General features: G+C 38.8%; 1 protein-coding gene across 2 annotated transcripts in view; it reads right to left on the minus strand.

Annotated features, from left to right (window-relative positions):
* Positions 1–2,664: 2,664 nt before the first annotated feature.
* The window catches only part of PSME4 (proteasome activator subunit 4), a 103,848-nt gene continuing 81,283 nt past the window's right edge, over positions 2,665–25,229 (minus strand). For both annotated transcript variants that reach the window (XM_026486074.4, XM_044378086.3), the window contains 11 exons: positions 23,973–24,077; positions 23,335–23,426; positions 22,403–22,534; positions 21,830–22,038; positions 19,878–19,963; positions 10,489–10,617; positions 9,439–9,594; positions 6,582–6,744; positions 5,544–5,677; positions 4,708–4,846; positions 2,665–4,202 (listed from right to left, as the gene is read on the minus strand). In XM_026486074.4, the coding sequence (XP_026341859.1) occupies positions 4,712–4,846; positions 5,544–5,677; positions 6,582–6,744; positions 9,439–9,594; positions 10,489–10,617; positions 19,878–19,963; positions 21,830–22,038; positions 22,403–22,534; positions 23,335–23,426; positions 23,973–24,077 (1,341 nt within the window). In that variant the 3' untranslated portion in view covers positions 2,665–4,202; positions 4,708–4,711. The remainder of the gene's footprint in view (positions 4,203–4,707; positions 4,847–5,543; positions 5,678–6,581; positions 6,745–9,438; positions 9,595–10,488; positions 10,618–19,877; positions 19,964–21,829; positions 22,039–22,402; positions 22,535–23,334; positions 23,427–23,972; positions 24,078–25,229) is intronic.

Genomic DNA, 25,229 nt, shown 5'->3' on the forward strand with positions numbered 1-25,229 from the left:
TGCCCGGGGCTGGCCGCTGCCGCCGCCCCGCCCTCCGCCCCCCACGCCGCGCCGCTGCCCGGGCTGGGCTCGCCGTTCCGCGGTGCGGGGACCTGGGCTCGGAGGCGGGCGAGAGCTGGCGCGCAGAGCTAGAGGGGGCCTGCGGGCTGAGCCGCAGGCCGGGAACGCGCCCCCCACCGCCCCCGCCATGGCCTTAGCGGGCGGAGAGCGTGGGACGGTCGGGTGGCGGGGCTCCCCTCGGTGTCCCGGCCTTCCTCTCGGCGCTGCGGCTAACGCTCTGCCTCCTAGATTCAGCTGGCGTCATCGTCCAGTTCGGTACTTTGAGACAGAGTTTGTAAATGAAGACATCATAACAATTTATTTTTTAAAAAATTTTGTTATTTGAGAGAGAGGGCGCAAGAGCAGGGGTGAGTAGGGGCAGAGGGAGAAGCAGGCTCCCCGCTGAGCAGGGAGCCCCATGCGGGGCTCCAGCCTAGGACCTGGAGATCTTGACCTGAGCTGGAGGCAGACGCTTAACGACCAAGCCATCCAGGCGCCTAAGCATTGCGTTCTTGATGTTGGGCTCAGGTCAGGATCCAGGCGTGAGATCGGGTGGGGCTCTGCACTCAGCGGGGTGTCTGCTTGGGATTCTCTCTCCCTCTCCCCCTCCCCCCCTCTCACTCTCTTAAATAAATCTAAAAAAAAAAAAGAAAGGACTATCAATTTGCAGGGAAACCAGCATTAAAATACTATCATTGACAATGCAAACTGGTAACGTGCGGGTGGAGGAAAACAACATATCAGAGCAATTACAGTATCTAGATTCTTGACCTAAAATTTTACTCCTCAAAATTTATCCTGAGGAAATAATTGAAGAAAAAGGTTTTAAGCATGAAGTTATGAAAATATTTTTTAAAAAGATTTTAATTACTTGAGAGCGAGCAAGCACAGAGGGAGAGGGAGAAGCAGACTCCCCTCTGAGCAGAGAGCCCCGCTTGGGGCTTGATCGCAGGATCCTGATATCAGGAAGGCAGACGCTTAACCGACTGAGCCACCCAGACGCCCCGAAGTTATGAAAATATTCATTGCAATGTAATTTGTAGTAGAGAAAACTGAAAACCTTGATGCTCAATGATAGGGAAATACTGAACATAATATTAAATTAATAAGACAATGGCCTTTGTGCACAAGAATAACTATGAAGACAATGAGAAAAAGTTGATTTTTCAGTGAAACAAAATTCCTCAGTAATCCTCTCTGGCCGCGTTACTAACCAGAACTGGGCTACAATCTAAAGGGCTCGGCAATGCCAAGTATCGGGAGTTTCTGAGAACAGCTCTCTCATCCTTTTTTCACCAAAACTTTCATTCCCATTAAGAGACTAGGTGGGTACATTTTCTTCCTAAGTACTGAAACATAATTTGCAAAGTCTTGTTTTTTAAAGGATCCATTCAGAAACTAGATTAACCGTGACAACCTTCCCCCCTCCCCGACCTAGAAACCTACCTTGAGTCTCTCCCATGCCCAAACAGCAGTGACTTCTCAACTTCGGCCTGAATTCCCCATCCTTAACATTGTTCCTGCTGCTGTCCTCCATCCTTTTAACACAACATAAGTTAAGAACTACCCTAGACAACATAGCCACCCACCCCTTTTCTCTCTCGTATCCCTTTAAGTCTTGAGGCCACTGGTAGAAAATTTAGGGAATCAAGCCATTCACAGTATAACCAGATCGGGGGATCTACACCTGGTGTCAATCACCTGGGGCAAATGTTAGAAACTCAAATTAACCCTGTTTCTAGGTCTACAGTGGGCCTTAAGAACCTTCACCAGAAGTTCTCAATTCTGATGCACAACTGAAACATATGGAGCTTTTAAAAGACACTGACGCCTGGGGCATCTGGAGAGCTCAGTAGGTTGGGCGTTGGACTCTTTTCAGCTCAGCTCATGGTCTCAGGGTTCTGGGATTGAGCCCCGCGTGGAGCAAGGCAAGGGGCTCCGTGCTCAGCAGGGCAACTGCTTGGGATTCTCTTTTCCCTCTGCCCCTCCCCCACCTCACGCAAGCAAGCTCTAAAAATAAGATCTTTAAAAAGATAGTGACACCCAAGCCCCAACCAGAGAAATTCTGAGCCCAAGATGTCACAGCACGTGCCCAGTATCTTTTAAAGTTCCCACTTTAGGCACCTTGCTAAGGCATAGTTTCATACAGCTTATTTTAGAAAAAGCCGAAATGGTTAATATAGAATGTAAAGCCTCACTACTTAAACTGTGACCTGAGGGCCAGGCATCGGTGTCATGAGCTAGCAGCATGAAATTAAAATTCCCATTTTAACGAAGTCCCCATGTGATTCTTAGGCACATCAATTTGAGAATCCATCTAGACCAACGCCGCCCAACAGAACTTTCTGTGATAAAAAAAAACATTCACCTGTGCTACTAAGGTAAACCACTAGCCACAAATGGCTAATGAGCACTTGAAATGTGGCTACTGAGGCTGAGGAAATGAGATTTTAATTTATATATAGCTAGCTACTGGCTACTGCACTGGACAAGTCTGATCTAGAGAATTCGGTTTGGTTAGAGGGCATGCATTTATGGATCCCGCTCTGTGGATGCAAAAGGAATCCATGAGAATCACTGCCTACAGAACTGTCTTCTCTTCTTAATGAAGACAAAAGCCAGGTGTTAAAAACAATCCATTTATTGGGTTTTAAACTAGTTACACAATTGAAATCATCAGTTTGGCACTACTCTATACAGGGATCACGCCTGTGTACGCCGACAGTTCAATACTGTACCAGGACCTCTGCTGTGCTTAGGTCTGTAGGGAGTCATTCAGCAAGTAGATGCTAAAAAATATACTGTAGTGTTCCTTTAAGGAAGACTGTACAGGGTGTGTTGCAAGATGACATTCACCAACTTGTGAATTACTTTAACCTAGAAGATACCTTGCATTCTATAAACTTGTCATAGGCAAACATGTGGTGTTTGCATTTAGGGATGCACACAAAATGTTACATAAAAATCCAGACATTCTAACCATAAATGAACTCAAACAAAATCCCCACACCTCAGCTTTTGTAACATGAAAAGATAGAGAAAATAATTTAAAAACACAAAAAAATGGCATTCAATTGGTACAAAAGCCAAAAAATCACTACAATAAAGAGCTACATGTGAATCTTTACAAATTAATTACACAATGCTGTGTAAAAGGTTGCATCTGTACAAAGTCTTGCCAATGCTATCTCTACAGTTTATACAGTCTTTTACATCTATATAACATTTATTAATAAACAAGTCAGTTAAATATAAAGACTTATAGTCTCTCAACGATTCTGCAGGCAAAAAAAAAAAGAAAAAAGAGAAAAAAGAAAAAAAAACTTACAGAATTTCCACAAACACAGCAGTCTTCCATTAGCTGAAGTATAACAGTTTTCGAAGAGAGTTGATCAAACAGTATATGTAAAGAATACAGGTAAAAATCAACCAGTCAGAGTTTTTATTGTTGTTGTTGTTTATTTTCAAAATCACACATTGTATACACACACAACAATCAATCAAAAATTTATTCACCAAACCCCCAGTTTTTCAGCAACTGCTCTTTCTGATCAGCACCAAAGCCTCCAGAGTCTGTGGGAAGCACGTGGACACAGACCTCACTCCTGCGTCTTGGTGGACACTCCATCAGGTCCTTGGTTAGGTTCCAGACTTGCCCTCTTTTCCTTCCCTCTTCATGGCTCTCCAGACCCAAGGCTCTCAAAGGCTTCGATTTATGGCCCACAGCCCTACTACCATCTACACCCAACAGCCATTTGGAAGAAATTCAAAATAATTTGAGATGAATGAAATGACGGGACCTGTATTACAGATAAGTATTCTCCGTTACAAGTAAACTGTTTCTTAATGAGTTCCTAGACTCTGTTTGGTCTTGGATGCCATGATCATATTGGGTAATTATTTCTAGTCTGAGACATTGTGGCTTTGTCAGATGTCTCAAAGAAAAAGTGATCAATGTTCTGGAGACACTTCCAGACAAGTTAGGTAATCAAATGGCAGCTGAGAACCTGTGGAACGGAGACTAATGAGACCAAACACAGAAGCCACCAAAATGATGAGAGCTCAACAGAGGCAGAGTTTGAAAACCTGCAGAGAGCCGCCACAGATGGCACCTGAGGATCTGGAATTTTTGATGAAAAGAGCTTGAAGTGAGGACTACTCATCTGTATCAGGGAGGAAAAAAATCTCAGTTAGACAACAGGACATCCACCTTTAAAGCTCGGTAAGTGAAATTTCCTTTCTTCTTCTTAACCTAGTGGAAAGGTGTCTGCGTTCTCCTCTTTAATTCAGGATGAAAAAGAAATACTTAAGAATCCAGATGCAATGTTCTCCTAACAGTATATAACCTAGGGTTCTTAGGGCAACCCCAAATGCCCAGGCCCCACTCAGGAGGCAACGAAGAGTAAGATTTCTTTTAACTAACCATTCCCAGGCTACTAAGCCCACTCATCGATAAAGGTCCAAAAGCAGTCACATCAATTCTCTGGGGACTACTTCCACTGGTCACAGCAAAAGTCACATTAACACATTTTTTTATCATCTAAATAAGGACATCTAAGAACGTCAGCAAAAAGAAAAACCTTGTAAGCACCCATGTCTCAATCATTAAACCAATGACATCTGCCTGAGGACGTCAGACTTCTTAAACTCAGCATTTTGCCAACTTACCCTTCTATGCATAATAGCACGGTGACACAAGGAGATCGGTGAGAACAAGCAGCTGGTCATCTGTGAACTGCTGTTTGTGTTCTTGCCAGTTGTCATGGTGTGTCCTTCGGAAATTGGATAAGGTCTTTTTTACAGTCATCTGTAGAGTAGGCAACCCACATACATTTTATTTTAACCTCTGAAAGATGAGGATTATATTTCGGATAACTTTAGCTACGTAAAAATCCCTCTAAACTTCAGATCTCACACTTCACCGAGTACCACAAAACCAACAAACCAATTCTAACTTCGCAAAGCCACCGAGCTCACTTCTTTAAAATGACTAGCTGTGCGTTAGGACAAGATCCTGGCACTTACACCATGTTATTAAACCAGTTTCAATACACACCTACGTCTATTTCCTAAGTGAGAAAGACAAAGTCATTGGTCTTTGCAGTCGCTTAGACACAGCTGTTCTCTAAATAATACCATCACAATTTCCTGTTTCATATTAGCTCCCAGTTAGATACTTCCTAGATATAAAATGTTAGTAAATAAGTAAAAAGATTAACTATCCTGACAACACTGACAATATTTTACTTCCACTGGACTGGGAAGACAGACGCTTTAGTAATTTCCTTGCTACTAAAAGATCTCAAGTATATAGAAAGCAAGGCCTCCACAAGCTCTTACTGATTACCGTCGAGTAGGCTTAGCCCCAGCCGAGGTAGTCGCGGCAGTAGCTTTATCAAAGCAGAAGGTCCAGAGCGAATAGGAAATTACTAGTAAAAGATTTTCGTACAAAAACATCACTGATATAATATGTGTGCAAAGAAACGACCAAGGAAGACTTTTACCTCAATAGGCTGCGGATCGTTCAGATGTGCACTGAGATTCATAAGGAGCTGGGGCATCCAGGTGGGAACATCGTAGGGACTAGAAAGAACACAGGCACCAAGACCCAGCACCCCAGCATGACGTTTGACCAACTCTGAAAAAACAAAAAAACCCCACCAATATATGTGCAGATATTTACACGACTCTACTGCACGTCACAGTGAAATAAAATTAGTTTTCAATTAAGCTAGTTGTCGTCAATGTGTTAATTTCTGCATTTAAAATGTATCTGTGTGCACACACAGCAAAGACAGGATTCTGAGGCTGAACTAGAAGCTGTCCCTCAATGAGGTCAGAAATGTGTCACAGGGGTGCCTGGGTGGCTCAGTCGTTAAGCGTCTGCCTTAGGCTCAGGTCATGATCCCAAGGTCCTGGGATTGAGCCCCGCACTGGGCTCCCTGCTCGGCGGGAAGCCTACTTCTCCCTCTCCCTCTGCTTGTGTTCCTTCTCTCGCTGTGTCTCTCTCTGTCAAATAAATAAAATCTTAAAAAAAAAGAAAAAAAGAAATGTGTCACAGACTTGCTAGAACTTGCACAGTAATAGTTTTGATCAATTCAAAGCCATATGCAAAAGTGCAATCGATCCTAAAACAATCTCTGATCAAAACTGGACCCTACTTTTCTGGATGGGATCCACAGAATGGATCAATCCATGAGGTAAACATACTGTATGTGAGGAATGTCTGTATTTCTCAAAACAGAGCGGCAATGTGTATTCTAGAGGGCCTCCTTTCTTTTAAAACCTCTATTCTTTCTCTAGGGATAGTAGTTACTCCTTTCAAATTCTCCTGTTTTTCATTAAAGTTCTGTGTGTGTGTGTGTGTGTGTGTGTGTGTGTGTGTGTGTGTGTGTGTATTGTTATGTGTATACATGAAATATGGTGCCTGGGGAACTGAAGTTAATAAAAAAGGAATACGAAATATGAGAATTGTAAATAATGCCATTCGGGATAACAAAGACCTGAAACTACTAGTGGGTATTTTACACCAGCACAGTTACCTGCAGAAGGAATCGTATCTGCTACGGAACCAGGGTCTCGCTTTCTTTTCTTCGGTAGTTTCGTTTTGCAAAGTTGCTCAAAATGGATCTGCATAGGACTGTCCATGGTAAGGAAGTTACACTGTAACAGACCGCTTAACGTGGTAGCAGCCATTTCCCGGACCTGCAGAGATAATCACTTCTTTTAGAAGCGGAGACCCTAACCCTCAGGGGAATGCTGGAGGCTGGGGGGTGGCGGTGGGAGCGGGCGGGGACGGGGCGCTTTCCCAGACTTCGCTGTGCAAACTGTGTAAATGCTCTTACGCCGGTTCTTCCGGGAGATTTCATCCGATTCTCAACAGGTCTGGGACCGCAAAATGGATGAGAGCCGCTACATCAGGGCTGCGCAAAGTAAATGCTTATTGCACACAAAATTAAATTTCTCCATGAATTATTTCCCCACTGACGGGCAGTTGTCCTTCTCAGGGCTGGAACTGTAAAAGCAGCACCAGAGCCTAACATGAAAATGAATTTTCTCCTGGACTCCACATCTCTTGAAACTACTGCTGCTGTTTTCGGCCGAACGAACACAGCTATAGAACAGTCACTTTGTATAGTTGGCGTATGTTGGGGAGATTTATACCCAATTTACTTCTTAGGAATTTCGCAGGCTGCTGGCAGACTACAAACCCAGTTTACTGAAGTACCAAATGCAGAGTGGAGAACAGTCCATTTCAAAATGGAATAGGAACTCAAGGTTTGGGAAAAGAAAAAAACCCAGGAAAATGCTATCATCTCATAGATCTCACAAAATCCCTGCTAAATGTTCATAAAGATAGGCAGTAATAATTTGGGAAAAAATCCCACTTATATATTTTGCTGTTCATTGCTTCAAAAGGTTTTTTCTTAAACGTTTTAGTTTGACAGTTTTGGGGTAATTAACATTTTCATTATACTATTAAATGAATTACATTATAAATTATTTTACTACATCATACTTGGTGCATTATTTCCTTTCATACCATGATTCATTTTTATATTCAACTACTGATGAGAATGTATTCAACTTCTCACTACTATGCTAAAAATATTCTTAATTTATGTAATTTTTTTCTATATTGCAATGTATTTTCTTAGGAGAGATTCTAAGAATTGAGACTACTAAATTTTAATGTATGAACAACTTTACTATTAATTTGGTGGCTATCAGCTGCTTTTCAAGAGCCAGTGCTAACAGACTACGACACAAGTCTGAAGCGGAGTACTCGGTATATACCTTGCTAACCCTGTTACTGTCATTATACATTTTGTTTTAAGTAGGCGCTATGCCCAACGTGGGGCTTGAACTCATGGCCCTGAGACTGAGTCACATGCTCTGCTGACTGAGCCAGCCAAGTACCCCTAAAAATTTTCCTTTATATCTAATAGTTTTCTTTAAACATTTCTTATTTAGATTACAAAGTTTTTTCAGTATTATCATGAGTAGCTTTTGCTGATTATTACTGATACTTAGTATTCTGTTTTAAAAATATGACAGAGGCACCTGGCTGGCTCAATTGGTAGAACATGAAACTCTTGATCTTAGGGTTTTGAGTCTGCGCCCTTTGTTGGATATAGAGATTACCTAAATAAAGAAAAAACAAAATTGTAAAAAAAAATATGATAGTTTTAATGAATGTCATGGTTTTATTTAGAGTAACGGTTATGCTTAAGCCTACGACATGGAATATGAAAATAATTTCTGAAAATGTTCTACAACAAGGTCCAGCAAACAATAAATGCAATTTAATGTAACTGCTGTAATAGTTAAAATTAGGAAACACTGATTTTCAAGATTTCCACCTTTTCATTTCTATTCCTTTAGTTATTAAAAAATACAAGTAAAAATTACAGACAGCTATAAATACTGTAAGCCTGTCATAGCTGTTACAACCAACTGTGTGTGAGTACTTGAGGGGCTAGCAATATCTACTCCCAGAACACAAGGCTGGATTGCAAAATGAATAGGCTCATTAGGGAGGTGGAAAAATTTCCATTCTCAGTTTCCTATGGATGCGATCTATTTTCAGTGCTCTCAAATAGAGTATATAATTACTGGGAGTGCTCCACTACATAGAAAACCCACAAAAAAGTACAAATTTCACAAAAATTTCAGTTACATTTTCTTTACCTAAGGCCAAGCTGTAACTTATTTCTTATTTATTACAACATACTTTTCTTACATTAGACTGTATTAGAGATTTATCTTTTTGTACAAAATATTAATGTAGCCTCATCACAAGGTTGCCTTTAATTTCTCTACCAAGGAAAATAAAAAGGGGCAACAATCCTAACTTTACTGGATAACAGCATTTGTGGGTAGATTTTGATTCTCTCTCTCTGTGTAAGAGAGAGCATGCAAGTGTGTGCAAGAGGGAGGCGGGGCACTCAATCTCACAAATCTGAGATCACGCATGACCTGAGCTGAAGTCAAGAGTTAGACACTTAACCAACTGAGCCACCCAGGCGCCCCTAGATTTTTATTCTCTTGAAACTGAAACTGCCTACATGCAGATTCCTATTAGTCCTTTTGAAAATTAGTAAGGTAAGTAAAATATTATCACCTGCAATTCACATATGAGAAAACTCTGATTCACAAATGTTATCTGCCCAAATGCAAAGACACCCCAGAACAAGAATGTGGCCAATGTTTGTTTCCATTTGTATGGAATCACGATTAGGGTATCAAAAGTAGTAACAGGGTAATGTTAAAATTAAAGTTACTTTTAATAATTTATGCTTTAAAAAATCCATCAGTGCATAAATAGTTCTTAAGGGGGGGGGCATAATGCTTTCTCTAAATGTATTCAATTTTGATTTGCTATGTCTTAAATTTTACCTCTAGTTGTTCATCCTCCAAAAGACTTATCACCAGCCACCTGATGTCTTTAACTGCATCTTCGTTGTTTAGGAAAATAAAGAGGTTATAAAATACCATGGTCTGGAGGTAGGTCAGCACTGTGTATCTAGCATGCCAAGAACTGCTTCTTGCTGTCTGTGAATGAGAAGGAGGAGAAACAATGGGAATAGTGCTGATGAGAGCAGGAGGCGACAGACAGGAATTACACACAAAATCCTATCATCTTCTAGGACACCTTTTATAGGCATGGTTAGAGCAAGCTCGTGTTATCGCTCCTTCAAAGTAGAAGGTTGCATGAACTATTTCAGGTCAAGTGAGTTCTTCAGAATGGCTGAAAATAAAGGGTAAGGAACACATGGACAGAGGTCAGCTTTTGAAGAAAATTATAATACTCTGACTCCTTAAAGAGTTACACGTTATTTTACTTTGTAGCAGGTAGTAGATTAAAAGCAATAACTGAGAACTATTAAATTCCATCATACACACACAAAAATGGGCGGTTAAACAATATTTTTCAGTGGTAATTCAACTTAGAAATCTGAAAACTATGGGAACAGGTTCATTTTTTATATTATGTAACACATATTATGACCTGGGTAAAGGCCGAGCACACAGTATACCAAACATGCAGCCAGAAAATACACAACCAGTTAGGTCTTTTTTCTTTTTTTTAAACCAAATATTGGGAAATAAAGTGAATAAAATAAAGGGGAAATGGTAAAAGGTAATGACCACCCCCTCCCTCGTAAGCACTTTGCATCCGAGGTGCTTCAATCATTAGCTCTTTGTGTATATAGAAAATCTGGGGGTTGAATGATCTCCCCAAGGCCACAGAAGTTGGCAGCAGAGCCAGGTACAGAATCTAGGTCTGTTTCTTTGGGCAATATCTATCTTCTCTCATACTAGAAGAAAATTCAAAATGAAAAATAAATTTTAGGTGTGTGTGTACTACAGCTGACCTGGTGAAATTCTTAGAATGGATAACCAAATTCTAACTAAAACACAGGAATATTCGTCAGACACTCTTACTTGTTTTAGCACCTGAAGTACCAAAGGCACTTGATGAGGGTAAAGCAAGCCCTGAGACATTAGTGATAGACACAACTTTGCATCTCTTTTCAGCTCATCATAGCTATTGTCATTTTCCACTGGGGCGATCTGGAGAACAATAAAACAAACCAAACAGATAATTGAAATAACAGCCAGTACGTACAAAGGCATCCTTACATAAAATAAATCACATTTTTACCGTTAACAACTTCTACAGAAATTTTCAGATATGTACAAAACTAGGGAATAGTGCAAGGGGTCCCCATGAATCAATCACCTCCCCAACGACAAACACATAATCCTCCCATTTTTGCCCCCTGTGTTTCCTCATCCCCCAATTATTTTATTTTTATTTTTTTATTTTTTAATTAAAAAATGTTTTTATTATGTTATGTCAGTCACCATATAGTACATCATTAGTTTTTGATTCACTGTTATCATCCCCAAATGAAATTATGTGAAGCAAATCCCAGACATATTTCACCCATGATTATTTTATTATGTATCTCTAAAAGAGAAAGTCTCTTATTTAAAAAACCTGGAATGACAACAGCCATAAAAATCCATGATTCACTGTTATCATCCCCAAATGAAATTATGTGAAGCAAATCCCAGACATATTTCACCCATGATTATTTTATTATGTATCTCTAAAAGAGAAAGTCTCTTATTTAAAAAACCTGGAATGACAACAGCCATAAAAATCCATGGCAGTTAAAATATAAAATACACAGTAGTGTTCAAATTTCCATTATTTTGTAAATTGGTTGTTTGGACTCTGGTTCAATGGTGATGATCACACAGTGCATTTGGTTCACGCAGCTCTTAAATGTAAAGGGTTCTATGAAAAACATATTTAAAAAAAAATCTCTAAATTCTCCCTACCCTCTTTTAAAATTCCTTGTCCTTTAAAAAAAAGGGGGGGGCTGGCTACTTGGTTTTGCAGTGTCCCCTATAGTGGCCTTCCTTCCCTGTGGTGGCCTTCATTGGCTCCAGTATGTCCTGTAAAGTAGCCAATAGATCTAGAGGCTTGATTTTATTGAAGTCTAATTCTTTGAGCACAACATAAGCAGTGGTACTTCCTTCACTTATGGTCAGTTTTCTCTTTCTGTAATGAACCATTACAAAAAAAGGTTTACAAAATGGTGACACTCATTTCTTCTTATTACCTGGAATATTTCATACAGAAAAGCATTCCCTCCCTCAGTTTCTTCTGACAATGGTTTCCTTCCTATCCTCCTAAACTGAATAATGAATTTTTAAAACAATGTCTTTATGAACTAATGAATTTCAACAAATTCAATGGTTTTACTCTTACTGGTGCTCTAAATGGCTCCTGACTCCTTTAACACAACTGTTGCATCCTTGGTTTTTTGGTAGGACAATACGAATCAGGTTTATCCTGTACACTTCTTGGTCCAGACCTGAAGTCAGCTTTTTCTCCACGGAGCCCTGGTTCTTCTAGCAGGAAATGATAATCTGGGCACTAGGAGCACTGATCCCTACTAGGTTGATTACTGGTTATGGGTTTTTTGTGGACAGAACTAGGAAATACGCATATTTTCTAAAGAAAAACAGATCATGAGATCATACTGATACTTTCAAACGTAGGATTACTGAGGTTTTACTAAACAGCTGGAATTTTAAAGACTTATTTATTTTAGAGAGGGCACACATGTGTGCACAAGTGGGGTAGGGGCAGAGGGACAGAATCTTCAAGCAGACTGCCAGCCTGAGCACAGAAACCAACACGGGCGATCCTACAATCCACGAGCCATTACCTGAGCCGAAATCAAGAGGCTCAACCAACTGAGCCACTCAGGCACCCCAATAGCTGGATTTTTATATCTTGTCACTCGTGCTAAAATTTCCGGTTCCTAATGTTAAAAAAGGAACAGGCCAAAATGAAATGACTCGCCCCCACCACAGCAAACAAGACTTAATTGTAGTTTCACTCATTCTGGTTCTGAAGGAATGTGACTTTCAACCAGTTAGGAATTAACTGATCAATAACAGTAAAGCAAACCGCATGACAGACACCCGCCTTGTCTGAAATAATCCTGTTTGATTATGCCTTTCTTGTCCCAACCCATTCTGCCTTTAAACCCTTCCACTCTGGGGGCCACCTGGGCGGCTCAGTCAGTTAAGTGTCTGCCTTTGGCTCAGGTTGTGATCCCAGGGTTCTGGGATCTAGCCCCGCATCAGGCTCCCTGCTCAGGGGGGGAGCCTGCTTCTTCCTCTCCTCTGCCCTTCCCCCTGCTCACGCTCTCTCTCAAATAAATAAAATTTATACATATATGTATATAAAAACCACCTTCCATTTTGTACAGCTCCCTGGAGTCCTTTCCATTTGCTAGATGGGTACTGCCCGATTCATGAATTACTGAACAAAGCCAGTAAGATCTTTGAATTTACTCTGATGAGTTTTAACACTATTGACAATTATCATTTATTGGCTCTTTATTACATAATAGATGTAATAGCTTTATTCCAATATTAGAGGATGCAGTCCCCACAGGCACGTATGATTTTTTTTAAAAGCCACTGCTCCGTATATTTATCCTTACAACCAGATACACAGTAAGGTGAGGTTCATTTATTTCACGGTGCTTTTCTTTTTTAAAGGCAGGGATGCCTGGCTGGCTTAGTTGGTGGACCATGTGACTCTTGATCTCGGGGTCTTGAGTTTGAGCCCCGCACTGGGTGTAGAGATTATAAATAAAAACTTAGAAAAAAAAAAAGAGGGGGGAAGTTCTCATTTCATTTTGTTTTATGATCATAAAAAGTATTGTTAGGGCTCCAAAGATAAATTGGTAAAATAAAGTGTACCCAGACAACCTTCTTTGCCTCCAGCCCTTAAGTGTCCTCTAAAACAGTCTAAATATACTTTCTTGTTTCTTTTTAAAGTATAGTTTTTTTTAATGTTTTTTTTTATTATATTATGTTAGTCACCATACAGCACATCCCTGGTTTTTGATGTAAAGTTCGATGATTCATTAGTTGCGTATTAAAGTATAGTTTTAATATGGGGGTGCCTAGGTGGCTCAGCTGGTTAAGCATATGACTTTTGATCTCAGGGTTGTGAGTTCAAGCCCTGTGTTGGGCTCTATGCTGGCTGTGGAGCCTACTTAAAAAAAAAAAAAAACAAGCAAACGAACAACATCCCCCCCAACCAAAGTCAAAGGATAGTTTTAATATGGAAAAAAAATTATTCTTCTCTAAAACACTAAGGATTGTATTGACTTAGGTGAAATATTCAAAGCTTAGTATTACTAAATTTCTTTGCATGCCCATAACAAATGGGAACTTAACCATGCCTTTACTTTAACTATCCTTGTTTACCAAACTTTAGCCAGGTTCCTCTGAGCCCCCTTTTCATCCTTGGACCTACTGAGTCTAGCTGTAGCACGAATCCTGACATTTGAGCGAATCCCTCACCTCTGTATCTGATCCAGCTCCTTACCTCCATTCTTCCTATGTGATCATCGTGGGCTGCTTTCAGCAAGAATCCTGTCAAGTCAGTTTAGCAAGAATCCCCTATTCTTGCTGTTTCCTCTTAGTCATTTTCTACGCACCAACACCTCCCCCCATCCCGCTTACTGGCTAAATATCCCCAGCTGTCTTCGCTGTATTCAGTTCTAAATGAAGTCTTCCCCACAATTTTGACATGTGTCAGAATAATTTTTTCTTTAACAACTACACCTCCAAGCTGAGTATACTAATTCACTGTGATAATTTGTCGAGTTTTTGATGGAAATAATTTCTGTTAGCAGACTTTACTGAAACAAGTATATGAGATTTCGTCTCAAATGAATGGAGAAAATATAGATTATCTTGAAATTAAGCTGCACCTTTACATCAATACTTTACATAAAAGTAAATGTATCAATTTTCTATCTTATACTACAAATTTAAATGCAAAAGAGAAAACCATAAAAATTTAAAAAGAAAAAAGAATTGTTTAAAAAAAATAATCCTGGACTGGCATACTTCGAAACATCATTTAAAAATAAAGAAAATTATAAAAATGGAACTCCTTTATAACCAACAGAAAACTGGCAAAATACAGATAGCTGGCAAAAAAAATACAAATAGCCAATGTACAAGGAGACAGTCTCACTAAAGAAATACAATAATTTTGGTTTATATATATATTTTTTTAATCAATCAATCAATCAATCAGCTCCAAGTCCAGTGTGGGGCTTGAACTATCTATCTATCTATCTATCTATCTATCTATCTATCTATCTATCTATCTATCAGTAAGCTCCAAGCCCAGTGTGGGGCTTGAACTCACAACCCTGAGATTAAGAGTTGCATGCTCTACTGACTGAGCCAGCTAAGCATCTCAAGAAGTACAACAATCTTTTAAAAAATTTATTTAACCATCAAAGATTTAAGAAATGTCAGGGTTTGCTGGAAAGACGTAACACAAGACATGCTCTTTGGGGGGCAATATCCACTAAAATTACAAATGCAAGCAGATCTTTTACATGGTAGTTTATATACAGTAATTACTCTACAAATATATGCATATTTGTAAAAGACTGTTAGTATACTGTTTTTAGGAGCCTAAAACTGGGAATAACCAGTGACCACCCATAGAAAATGGATTAAATAAATGATAATACAATACAGTCATTAAAGAGGAAGAGGCAGTTATGTGAGAAGACGGTCATTATGTAACAGGCCAAAAAAAAAAAAAAAAAAAAAAAAAAACCAGTCAATCTGCAGAATGAAATAGTTCTGTGTTTTTGGCCCAACAATCCCATACCTACACTTAGGCAATGTCTGGCACAGTTGTGCTCAAAGACAAAGGTATAAAAAGATAACATCAAACAAAGAAATCGAGGATAAAAATTATTACAAATACTCAACAATCCAAATCTCTAGGCAACGTACATGGAACTTTTTTTCATTTAGTTCACCCACAATAGAAATGAGGTGATTCAGAGTTTGGTTATAGTTGAACTGCTGTATAAAAAAGAAGATACTCATTTGCTGGCAGGCCTACCACTACCACCAGAAAAATTTAAGGTGACTCACTCACCTGTTGAATCAGCAGTCTTTCTTCCTACCATTCATGAAAAAAATGTGTTTTATGAATTAAATTAGGACATAACGTTCTCATGTTAAGAAGAGGTTAAAATGTACTAAAACCTGCAAAATCCTGAAATTCAACAGGTAAACCTCACTGTAAAGAATATCATTTTCCAAAGCAGCAAATTAACCATTACTAATTACTAGTACAGGATAACAATTTGTTTGAGCTGAACTACTTCTATGTGCCAGTAAGATAAAAATCTCTTAAAAGTATTTTTTTAAGTTTTTACTTATCTGGTTAAGTAACCTCTAACACCCTACAACCCTGAGATCAAGAGCTGCACGCTCTTCCAACTGAGCCAGCCAGATACACCAAAATCTCTGAGATATTTTACTTTGCAGTGATTTCATCTACTAACAACAGTACCGTTTGTGGAACAAAAACCTTTTCTGTTACAAAGTAAAGCTTCTAAGTTTGGAAAAGTACTTCGTTAGTTCATCTCAAGAAATAACATCTGTATTTCTTTGATCGGCAACTGCTCTGTAGTTAAGTTTGTCGGAATCTTACCAACTCACTTCAACTTTTTAATTTTCAACTTTAATATTTTCCTAAAAAGCATTATTTTTCTTCCCAGATAGGACTTTTAAAAGAACACATGTGTACACTGTCTTAGTGTTCCAACTGCACATGTATAGTTAATAGAAAAACTAAGATTCAGACAACCTTAAAGTTTGGGGATGTTCAACTGGTAACGAAGGCGGTAGGTTCTAGCTTTTCATAAAAATATATGGGGTAATCTTCCTTCCGATATTGAAAAAAAAAAAGTAAAAATAAAAAAAAAGTCCCAGGTACAACAACTTGGACAACTGTTAAAAGAATTTTATGAGTGAAAAAAGCCAATTACAAAAGGTCACATATCTCCATTTATATGACATTCTTGACATGACAATTATAGACATGGAGAACAAATCAGTGGTCGCCAGAGGATAGTGGTGGTGAGGGAGGAAGGTGTGACTGTCCCGGGGTAACACGAAGTGGTTTTTGTGAAGATGGGAGTATTTCCGTATCATGATTGTTCTGGTGGTTGCAGGAATCTATTTGTGTGATAGAATGACATAGAATTATACACATGTTGTACCAATTTCAATTTTCTGGTTTTGAAAATGTAACTACTGGAGAAAACTGAGTGAAGGGTACGTGAGACCTCTCTGCAGTACCTCTGCAACTCCTGTGAATCCTTACTATTTCAAAATGACAAGTTTGGGGGAGAAAGTCTGTGCTGGTGAAGTTTAGGGGCTTTCTTCAGGTACTGCCTATTCTTATCTTTTGCTTTCTAGCCATACTATAGGACAGACTGACATACAGTGACTTGGGTTTTCCTGAAGACTTGAAGTACTAAGGGTGTTATAATGTCTGTAGCATTGATACATGCATTTCCTTGCCAATATATCCATCCCCCTCTCCTGGTAACAGACATTTTGATTAACTTTTGGAAAATCATCCTTTTCTGTCATTCTGGAGGGTCTGACAATGGAGGGATCATACTGCCTAGCCAAGTGTAGTGAGAGACCAAAGCCTGGCCAATGAGACTTTCTCTGGACATCTGAAATCTCGGAGAGAGAGAAATGCAAGGAGACACACCTGATGAGGCTGTCAGCTTCTGTTACCTACGTCCCCAGGCAGCCAACTGCCTAGATAATCTAAGTAATCTAATTTCCTGCCACTGTCGCAGACATTTGGTTTGCAGTGCTTGCAAGTAAAGATCTTTAACTAATACTAGTTAACTAATGTGATATACAAAAAGGAGACCTTACACTTTCTTTTGCTTGTTTTCACACAAATGTATTATTTTTAGTATATCACAGGTAAGATTTAACCTGCGTTAACTTGTACAAAATGCTGCCCCCCTGTGTTAATCTGTACAAACATTTAGTTAGCAAAGGAACACTTTACAGGGCTTTCTTCTCCTCTAATTATTGAGAAAAATAGTTTTTCTGAACAACTACCATCAATGGCATGTATTTTTGTACCAGTTATAACAACATCTGTAAATTTTTCTGAGTTTGACATATACAAAAGTATTATCCTGCAGCGGTGAGTTCTGATAAGCACATAGGGAAGTCTGAAACCGAGGATACAACATGTCCTTGCTTCCTCCCCGATCATCGGCATCTGAACTATTATTCCAAATTAAAAGGCAGTTAAAGACTAGTAACAAAAATAACATGCAATAATTACAATATATACAATTATTTTGCCCTGTGCTCTCTGCTTTATAGACATTATCTCACTTCATCCTTGCAACAACTCTGTGAGGGATATTGGTATCATCCCCCACCTTATATATAAGGAAGACAGTCTTAGAAGTTCAGTAGCTTGTGCAAGGTCACAAAGGAGGCCCAATCACAAACAGGATTTTAACTAGGTCTCTATTTACTCTAAAACCAGTGCTCTGTAAACTATTCTTGGTTGGAAATCCTTTTCCCTTAACCTTCAGCAATATGGAGACTCTTTGACTAGAAAAGGCAAATAACTGAAACTTTCACTTTGATGTAGATTTCCAGGTGGGTGTTTTTTGAATTGATATAAAACTGCTTTTTATGAGATAGGATATGTAATACTTCATTTAGAATCTACAAAGCACCTCAAGTGTGTCCAAAAGAGAATTTCCGATCTCATCTCCAACTATTTCTGAGTGTCTGCCACAGTTTAATAAGCAACACCTTGATCCTCACTCTACACAGCTGGTCTGCCTGCAAAGCAGCTGTTCATCTGGGCTACGGTGTCTCTGCAGCCCACAGCCCGATCACCATCACGGCCTAATGCAGATTCTCAACCTCACCATCTGTGATTCAGGGGAAATGTTAGGCCTGTCATAAGCAATTCACATAAAACAACCTTCTAATGATTCAAGTTTTTAAAATAAATTCCATGTGGATTCAAAACATCTTTCTATCAACCTCACTCTCATATATCTGCTTTCTGATTTTCTTTTTTTTAAAGACTGTACTTTTACATAAACTCTACAACCAACATGGGGCTCAAACTCACAACCCCGAGACCAAGAGATCAAGGGCTGCACATCCTTCTGACTGAGCCAGCCAGGCACCCCTGACTTTTTCCTTTCTTTCTCTTGAGTGAAAGAAGGGGGATGGAACTCCAACTATCCCAACATTCACTGCACGTTACGCATTTATGAACATATGAGATCATGTTTTATATCCACTGCGTATGTGGCAGTGGAAAAAAGTTTAAGCACCACTGCCCTAAAGACAAACCCTATCTACACCAAGAACCTGCAAGTAACAAGGATCTATATACACTAGTAACTACTGTCCACCCTTATTATGCCCAAATTTCCCAGAGGCACTCATGGGTATCAGGCCCTATACAGCATTAATAAAAGTATTTTAGTGGTGAATCCTTTGAAAATTACCAGTAGAGTTATCTTTTTGAGATTTCCTGAAGACAAAGTGTACTGTGGCAAATCCGAAGTTTAGCATACCACTTGCTGAGACACAGTACCAAGGGTGCTCCTTCTTAAATGATAACTGCACCGAACAGTAACTTTCAAGTAGTGGTGATGTTTGCACCAAGCCCTCCAAATGTGTGATGAAAGAAACCAGACTGTTTTGCTAACCACAGCACGACTGCAAACTAGAATTGTGGCAACCAATACACTGATCTTGGGTTTGACCTTAGTTTTATTAGCTTCGTCATCTGCCTAGATGAGTAACTGGAACCACCTCAGGCTATACCTTTCATCAATTCAAATCAAACTTTACCGGAAACAAGCTACTTCTGCGGGTATTTGTTAAAAGCAATTACAGTCCCATTGAACACTGCAAAGTAAATACAAATACTGTATGTATAAGTACAATATATAATACATCATCAGATTTATTACACACTGAATAAAACACATCTGAAATAGCTATATTAAAAACATGTCACTATGGCTTTATTATTTTTTTTTTAGCTATCACTATTTTCCTAAACTATCACTTGGAAAATGGTTATCAGTGTACAATGCTCTGTCAGTAAACTTTTCATGTATCTGTCGAGATTCTAGTCTTACCTAATACCAAAAAGATTATTTCAACAAATATTAAACTGCTATCGCCTCATGATTTTCCTGTACTATCTATCTCTTAGCGATCCAACCCAGTTACACACAGTCTGAAAAACTATCCACCATCAGATTAAACATAAATTCCCCGTGAAGGTCAGACGGGATGCATTCTTTGTTTCTTTCCAGGTTCGTATGTAAATGCCAGTTAGCTAACACAGGGGGATGCACTCTTAATCTCAGCCATGAACTTACCTTAAAAAACAAAGGTAGAAGCTGCAGTTGTTCTGTGACCGCTGTAGAGAAGGATCTTCCTGCACTAGCCATCAGCCATTTCAATACTGTTTGAAAACAAACGTGCAGAATCAGTCTTCGCCACAGAGTTCGAGAGCACAGAGCAGAGTAACATTGTAGTGCTAATGTCAGAGAGCCACCCTGATAGCTCTGCTAACTCTTCAATGGTAAGAAAGAGATCATCTATGTGACTTCATAAATTTGACACTAAACAGCATTATGACAGGAATCACAACAAAGGGTGTCAAAACTAGGCTACTGAAGTCACTCTCAAAAAATGAATCAATAAATTAACAGCCTACTAAATACCAACGACAAATTAACCTGCAATAATCCTAATGAGCAAAAATGACAACTAAGTTGGTTGTTTATACTTAGAATACGTGGAAAAATTTTAAATACAGAAACAACAGGACACCCTGAATAACCAAGACAATTTTGAAAAAGAACAATGCTGGGGGATTCACATTTCCTGATTTCAAAACTTACTGAAACTACAGTAATCAAAACAGTATGGCACTGACATTAGGACAGACATACAGACCAATGGAATAAACTAGAGTCCAGAAATAAGCCCTCACACATATGGCCAAGTAATTTTCAGAAGAGTGCCAAGACTATTCAATGAAGAAATGACAGTCTTTTCAACAAATGTTGCTGGGAAACTGGACATGCTTAAGCAAAGAAATGAAGCTGACCCTTAACTTACATTATATACAAAAATTAACTTGCAGTGAATTAAAGATCTAAACTTAAGAACTAAAAGTATAAAACTCTTAGAAAAAACTTTAGGCAAAAACTTCATTAACACTGGATTTGGCAATGATTTCTTGGATATGACACCAAAAGCAAAGGCAACAAAGAAAAATAAATTTGACTTCATGAAAATTAAAAACTTTAGTGCATCAAAGGATACTATCAAGACAGTGAAAAGACAATCCACCGAATGAGAAAATATTTGCAAATCATTCATCAGATAAGGGGCTGATATCCAGAATATATTAAGAACTATATCTCAACAACAACACTAACAACCTAACTCAAAAATAGGAAAAGGACATGAAGAGACAATTCTCCAAAGAAGATTAAAAAAAAAAAAGGGGCAAATAAGCAAATGAAAAGATGTTCAACCACTAATCATTAGGGAAATGCAAATCAAAACCACGGCTATCTTCTTTACACTCATTTGGATAGCTGTAAGTCATAAAAACAGAAAACAAGTATTGGCATGAGCGTGAAAAAATTGCAACCCTCTTGCACTGCTGGTTGGAAGGTAAAATAGTGCAGCTACTGTGGAAAATAGCCCGGTGGCTCTTAAAAAAGTTAAACACAGAATTACCATATGGTCCAGCAATTCTATTTCCAAAAGCCCAAAGAATTCAAAACAGGGACTCAAAACAGCTATGTCTACATCACTGCTCTTGGCAGCACTATTCACAATGGCCAAGAGGCATAAATGACCTAAATGTCCATTAACGGATAAATGGATAAATATTGCAAACACTATGCAAAGTTAAAAAGCCCGACATAACAGGACCAACACTACATGATTCTGCTTACATGGAGTACCTGCAATCAGCAAATGCAGAGACAAAGCAGAATGGTGGCTGCCGGGGGGTGGGGGGTGGGGGTGGGGGGTGGGGAAGGGAGGGAAAGGGTCGTTACAGATTAATGGGTACAGTGCTTCAGCTGTGCAAGACGAAAGACTGGAGATGGATGCTGGCGATGGCTGTACAGCAATGTGAACGTACGTGATGACACCCAACTGTAAACTTTGTATTATGTACATGTTACCACAATAAAAAACGGGGAAAAAACCCCCAAAGGATAAGCTAAATAAATGCCTATTTTGTTTTCCCCTGGTAATAAACGTCTGCTTTTTTAAGCAAGTTTCTTTAATTTTAGCCACTCACTAGTTTTTAAGAGTTTAATGCCCTGAGTTCGTTCATCTTCTTCACCAATTCCATTTTCTTCCATAACATGGTTCTGAATTTCTTCATCTACATCCATGAGGGGTTTCAATTTCTCTAGAATTCGAGCAGTAAACTCAGGGACCCGTGGGGATGCTGTTGGCGCAGTGTTTGGCAAAGAAACATCGATCATAAATATGTAGGTCAGCACGCTGTAAAATGAAATATGTAGAGTGAGAAGAGATGCCATATTATCAATAAAACTAACGTTCAAAAGCGATGACCCAACCAAAGTAAGTATCTGAACGATGACTCCCAGGAGAGGGTCTCCTGTGCTGCGCCTGTAATTCGGAGGCACTGAGAACCGGCTGAATGCTCACCGCTGGCTTGTGAGCTCACTGCTGTCCTTTTTACATCAGAGCCTCTTGTCTCGTGTCAACACAATATAAAACAAAATTTGAAGAAGAGAACCCATGAAACTCAGTAGTAACATAACCAGTATGTACTATTAGATATTAGAAGGTAACAAAAAAGCATTGAAGAAGTGTACCATACCACAGGGAAAAGAATACCTACCTCCCTATTCTTTCCCTGACATTTTTGTAAACCTGGGTGAGTTTGGGTTCCAAGTACTTCAGTAGTCTGTGCAACAGCTCAGGTACTCTCCACTCTTGCTGGGCAAGGCCGCCTTGCAGTACATACAGTCGACTAGAATTAAAGCACAGCAGAGTTAGAGACCTTTCCTGCTTTTACACGACAGTCGAGACTAATGGAGTCCATATTCTACTTAAAATTGTTGTGTTTCCTCACCTAATGAATATTAAAACCGACAGTTCAAAACAATTCTACTTAAAATTGTTACATTTCCTCACCTAATAAATACTAAAACCGACAATTCAAAACAGCACCCTTATATAAGAACATCTTATTATTTTTACTGCATCATTTTCGCTGTAATCTCATTTCTTCTCCACTCCCATGCAATCAAGAGAAATATTGACTTGGAGGATACTGATTCCCCACTAATTGATAATAACAATAACTTATTCTTTTTGTTAACAGGATTACCTGGATTTCCTTCTCTAGCCTACTAATTTTTTCCAAATCCTTTTATCCCAGCAAGAATACTTTTCCTTGAAAGGATTACTCTGTTTTTTTCCTAATAAGGAAGAGTGAAGAAAAAAAAAAAAACAAAAAAAACGAGCCGATGTGATGAGGAAGTTAGTATTGTCATGGTATAAAAAAGCCACCCCTAGAATGAAGAGGGCTGAATCTAAATTGCTTGAATTGCTCAGGTTGTCTCCATTTCTACTTCCCAACTGAGAAATAACTCTACTTAGTATCATAAATTGTACTGAATTGGTTCACTCATCTCTCAGAAGAAAATAGTTACATTATAAAACCTTTAGGAGTATAGACAGTTCTCTTCCATTTACACATCAAGAGCAAAGCTGTTATCTTTTGTTGCAAAATCTTTCCTTAACCTTCTAAATTTTCTTTTTATTTACCATGCATCTACAAAGGATCCTCCTTCACCACTCAATGGTGATTCTAACAGCAGCTCGAAAAGCCAATGAAGTTTCCGGGGATCTCTGCTTTCCTGTGTTGAAAATACAAAACAACAAAACAGGGGTCCTATAATTCTGCATATAAATCAGATCCTGTTACTTTAGTATTACAAATAAATACAATGGAAGAAAATCAGAGTAAAACTCATACGTTAGTCAAATCCAAATATTATAGTTCATGTCAGAAAGGCTGATAGTAACAAAACTGTGGTTAGCTGAAGGGATTGTCTTTAAATCAAAGTATACACGCTATGGACATACTCAGTGTGGAAAATAACACCTACCTCGTATCATCTGGCTTTCACTATATGTAAGTTACATTTCCAGATATATGACATGATTTGCCATTTAATCTAAGAATGCATTACCATGAGAGAAAAGACATAATAATCACTTAAGAGTTACCACTCAAAGCTTATTTGAAAGGCTAAACAGAACCATCCTTAATAATATAAGATGACAAAACTATGAAGAAAATTTCAAGACTCAAGAGGTATGATGACATTTCATAGATTTTGAGAAAGGGTATGAAACAGTTTAAACAGATCAGTTACACACAAAAAAGCAGCAGAACTTACACAGGATGTTGCTATGCAAGTTCCCCAGTCATTGTACGTTTCTACCGTAATGTTGGACAACGCTGTTCTGAGCAGAGGGCAAAGAAGCTCCCAAAGCTTCTCCACCTACTCAAAACAAAATATATGGGAAAAAGTTAACGATACTCAGAACATTTTTCTTCAACTATCTTTCCCGGAAATACACACATGACCTGATACTTACTTAAATTATTTCTTAGAACACCCAAATAATCCAGGAAAGTAACTTCACCATATTACCATAAATACCTATGTATAAAACTGAATGCTTTCCCCCCCAAAAATTTAGAAAAGACGAGACATCTTATATGGTTCCTTACAAAATCTCATACTACTGAAAAATTTTCTTTTAAAACTTCTGAGTAGCAAAGTACACTGGAGTGAAACAAAACCTCAATCATTTCATAACTTTCACATGCTTATCGAGGTCACTGAAGTCCCCAAAGAGGAAGCAATGACTTTTTAATACAATTCAGTATTAGCCTTAAGTATAATCTTCAAATTCCAAGTTTTGGATTACTATAAATAGCTTTTAAAAAGTGTTCAGTTATACAGAGATTGCAAATATGTGTACAGATGCTTCTCACAGTATACTGAGAATACAGAGCACCCTGAGGTCTTGGTAAAATGCAGATTCTGATTCACCAGATCAAAGTGGGACCTGACATCCTATTTTTCTAACAAGCTCCCAAGTGATGTCTATGCTGCCAAGTCCATGGACCACACTTTAGTCAAAAGGACCTACACAGGACAGAGGACGGAGGGCTTGGGATAAAATGTCTAGTGGTAGCACCAGGTGCTGAGGAGGAGGAGGGGAAGGAGGGAGAAGGGAGGGAAGGGCAAGAGAGCAGAAAAGCTGTATGTATCTTAAACAACTTATGAAGAACGGAGAGGTGTTCTGGAAAAAAAGCGACTAAAACATGACAGAGACTGGATGGCAAGGATGTGTGTGATGTGTTTAAATAAAACTGTTTCACTTTATGTGAGCAAGAAAAAGGCAGTAGTACAAAACCAACAAATACTTTTATCTAGTAAGTGATCTGAATATGTATAACTAAATTAATATGCTGTTCACAGCCCGAAAAATATGTGTAATGAAGTCTGCCAAAACCAGTGTCTTCATCTTTTCTCCGAGGAAATGGTGGCCTACCTGGTAATTTGGCATTCTGGGTATTTTCAGTCTAGTTATTTTCAACCTAGTGCATTTTGCTGAGAAACTAACCTTAGGGCAGGTGTGTT

Source organism: Ursus arctos, unplaced genomic scaffold, assembly GCF_023065955.2.
Source record: "Ursus arctos isolate Adak ecotype North America unplaced genomic scaffold, UrsArc2.0 scaffold_8, whole genome shotgun sequence".
Classification (NCBI taxonomy): domain Eukaryota; kingdom Metazoa; phylum Chordata; class Mammalia; order Carnivora; family Ursidae; genus Ursus; species Ursus arctos.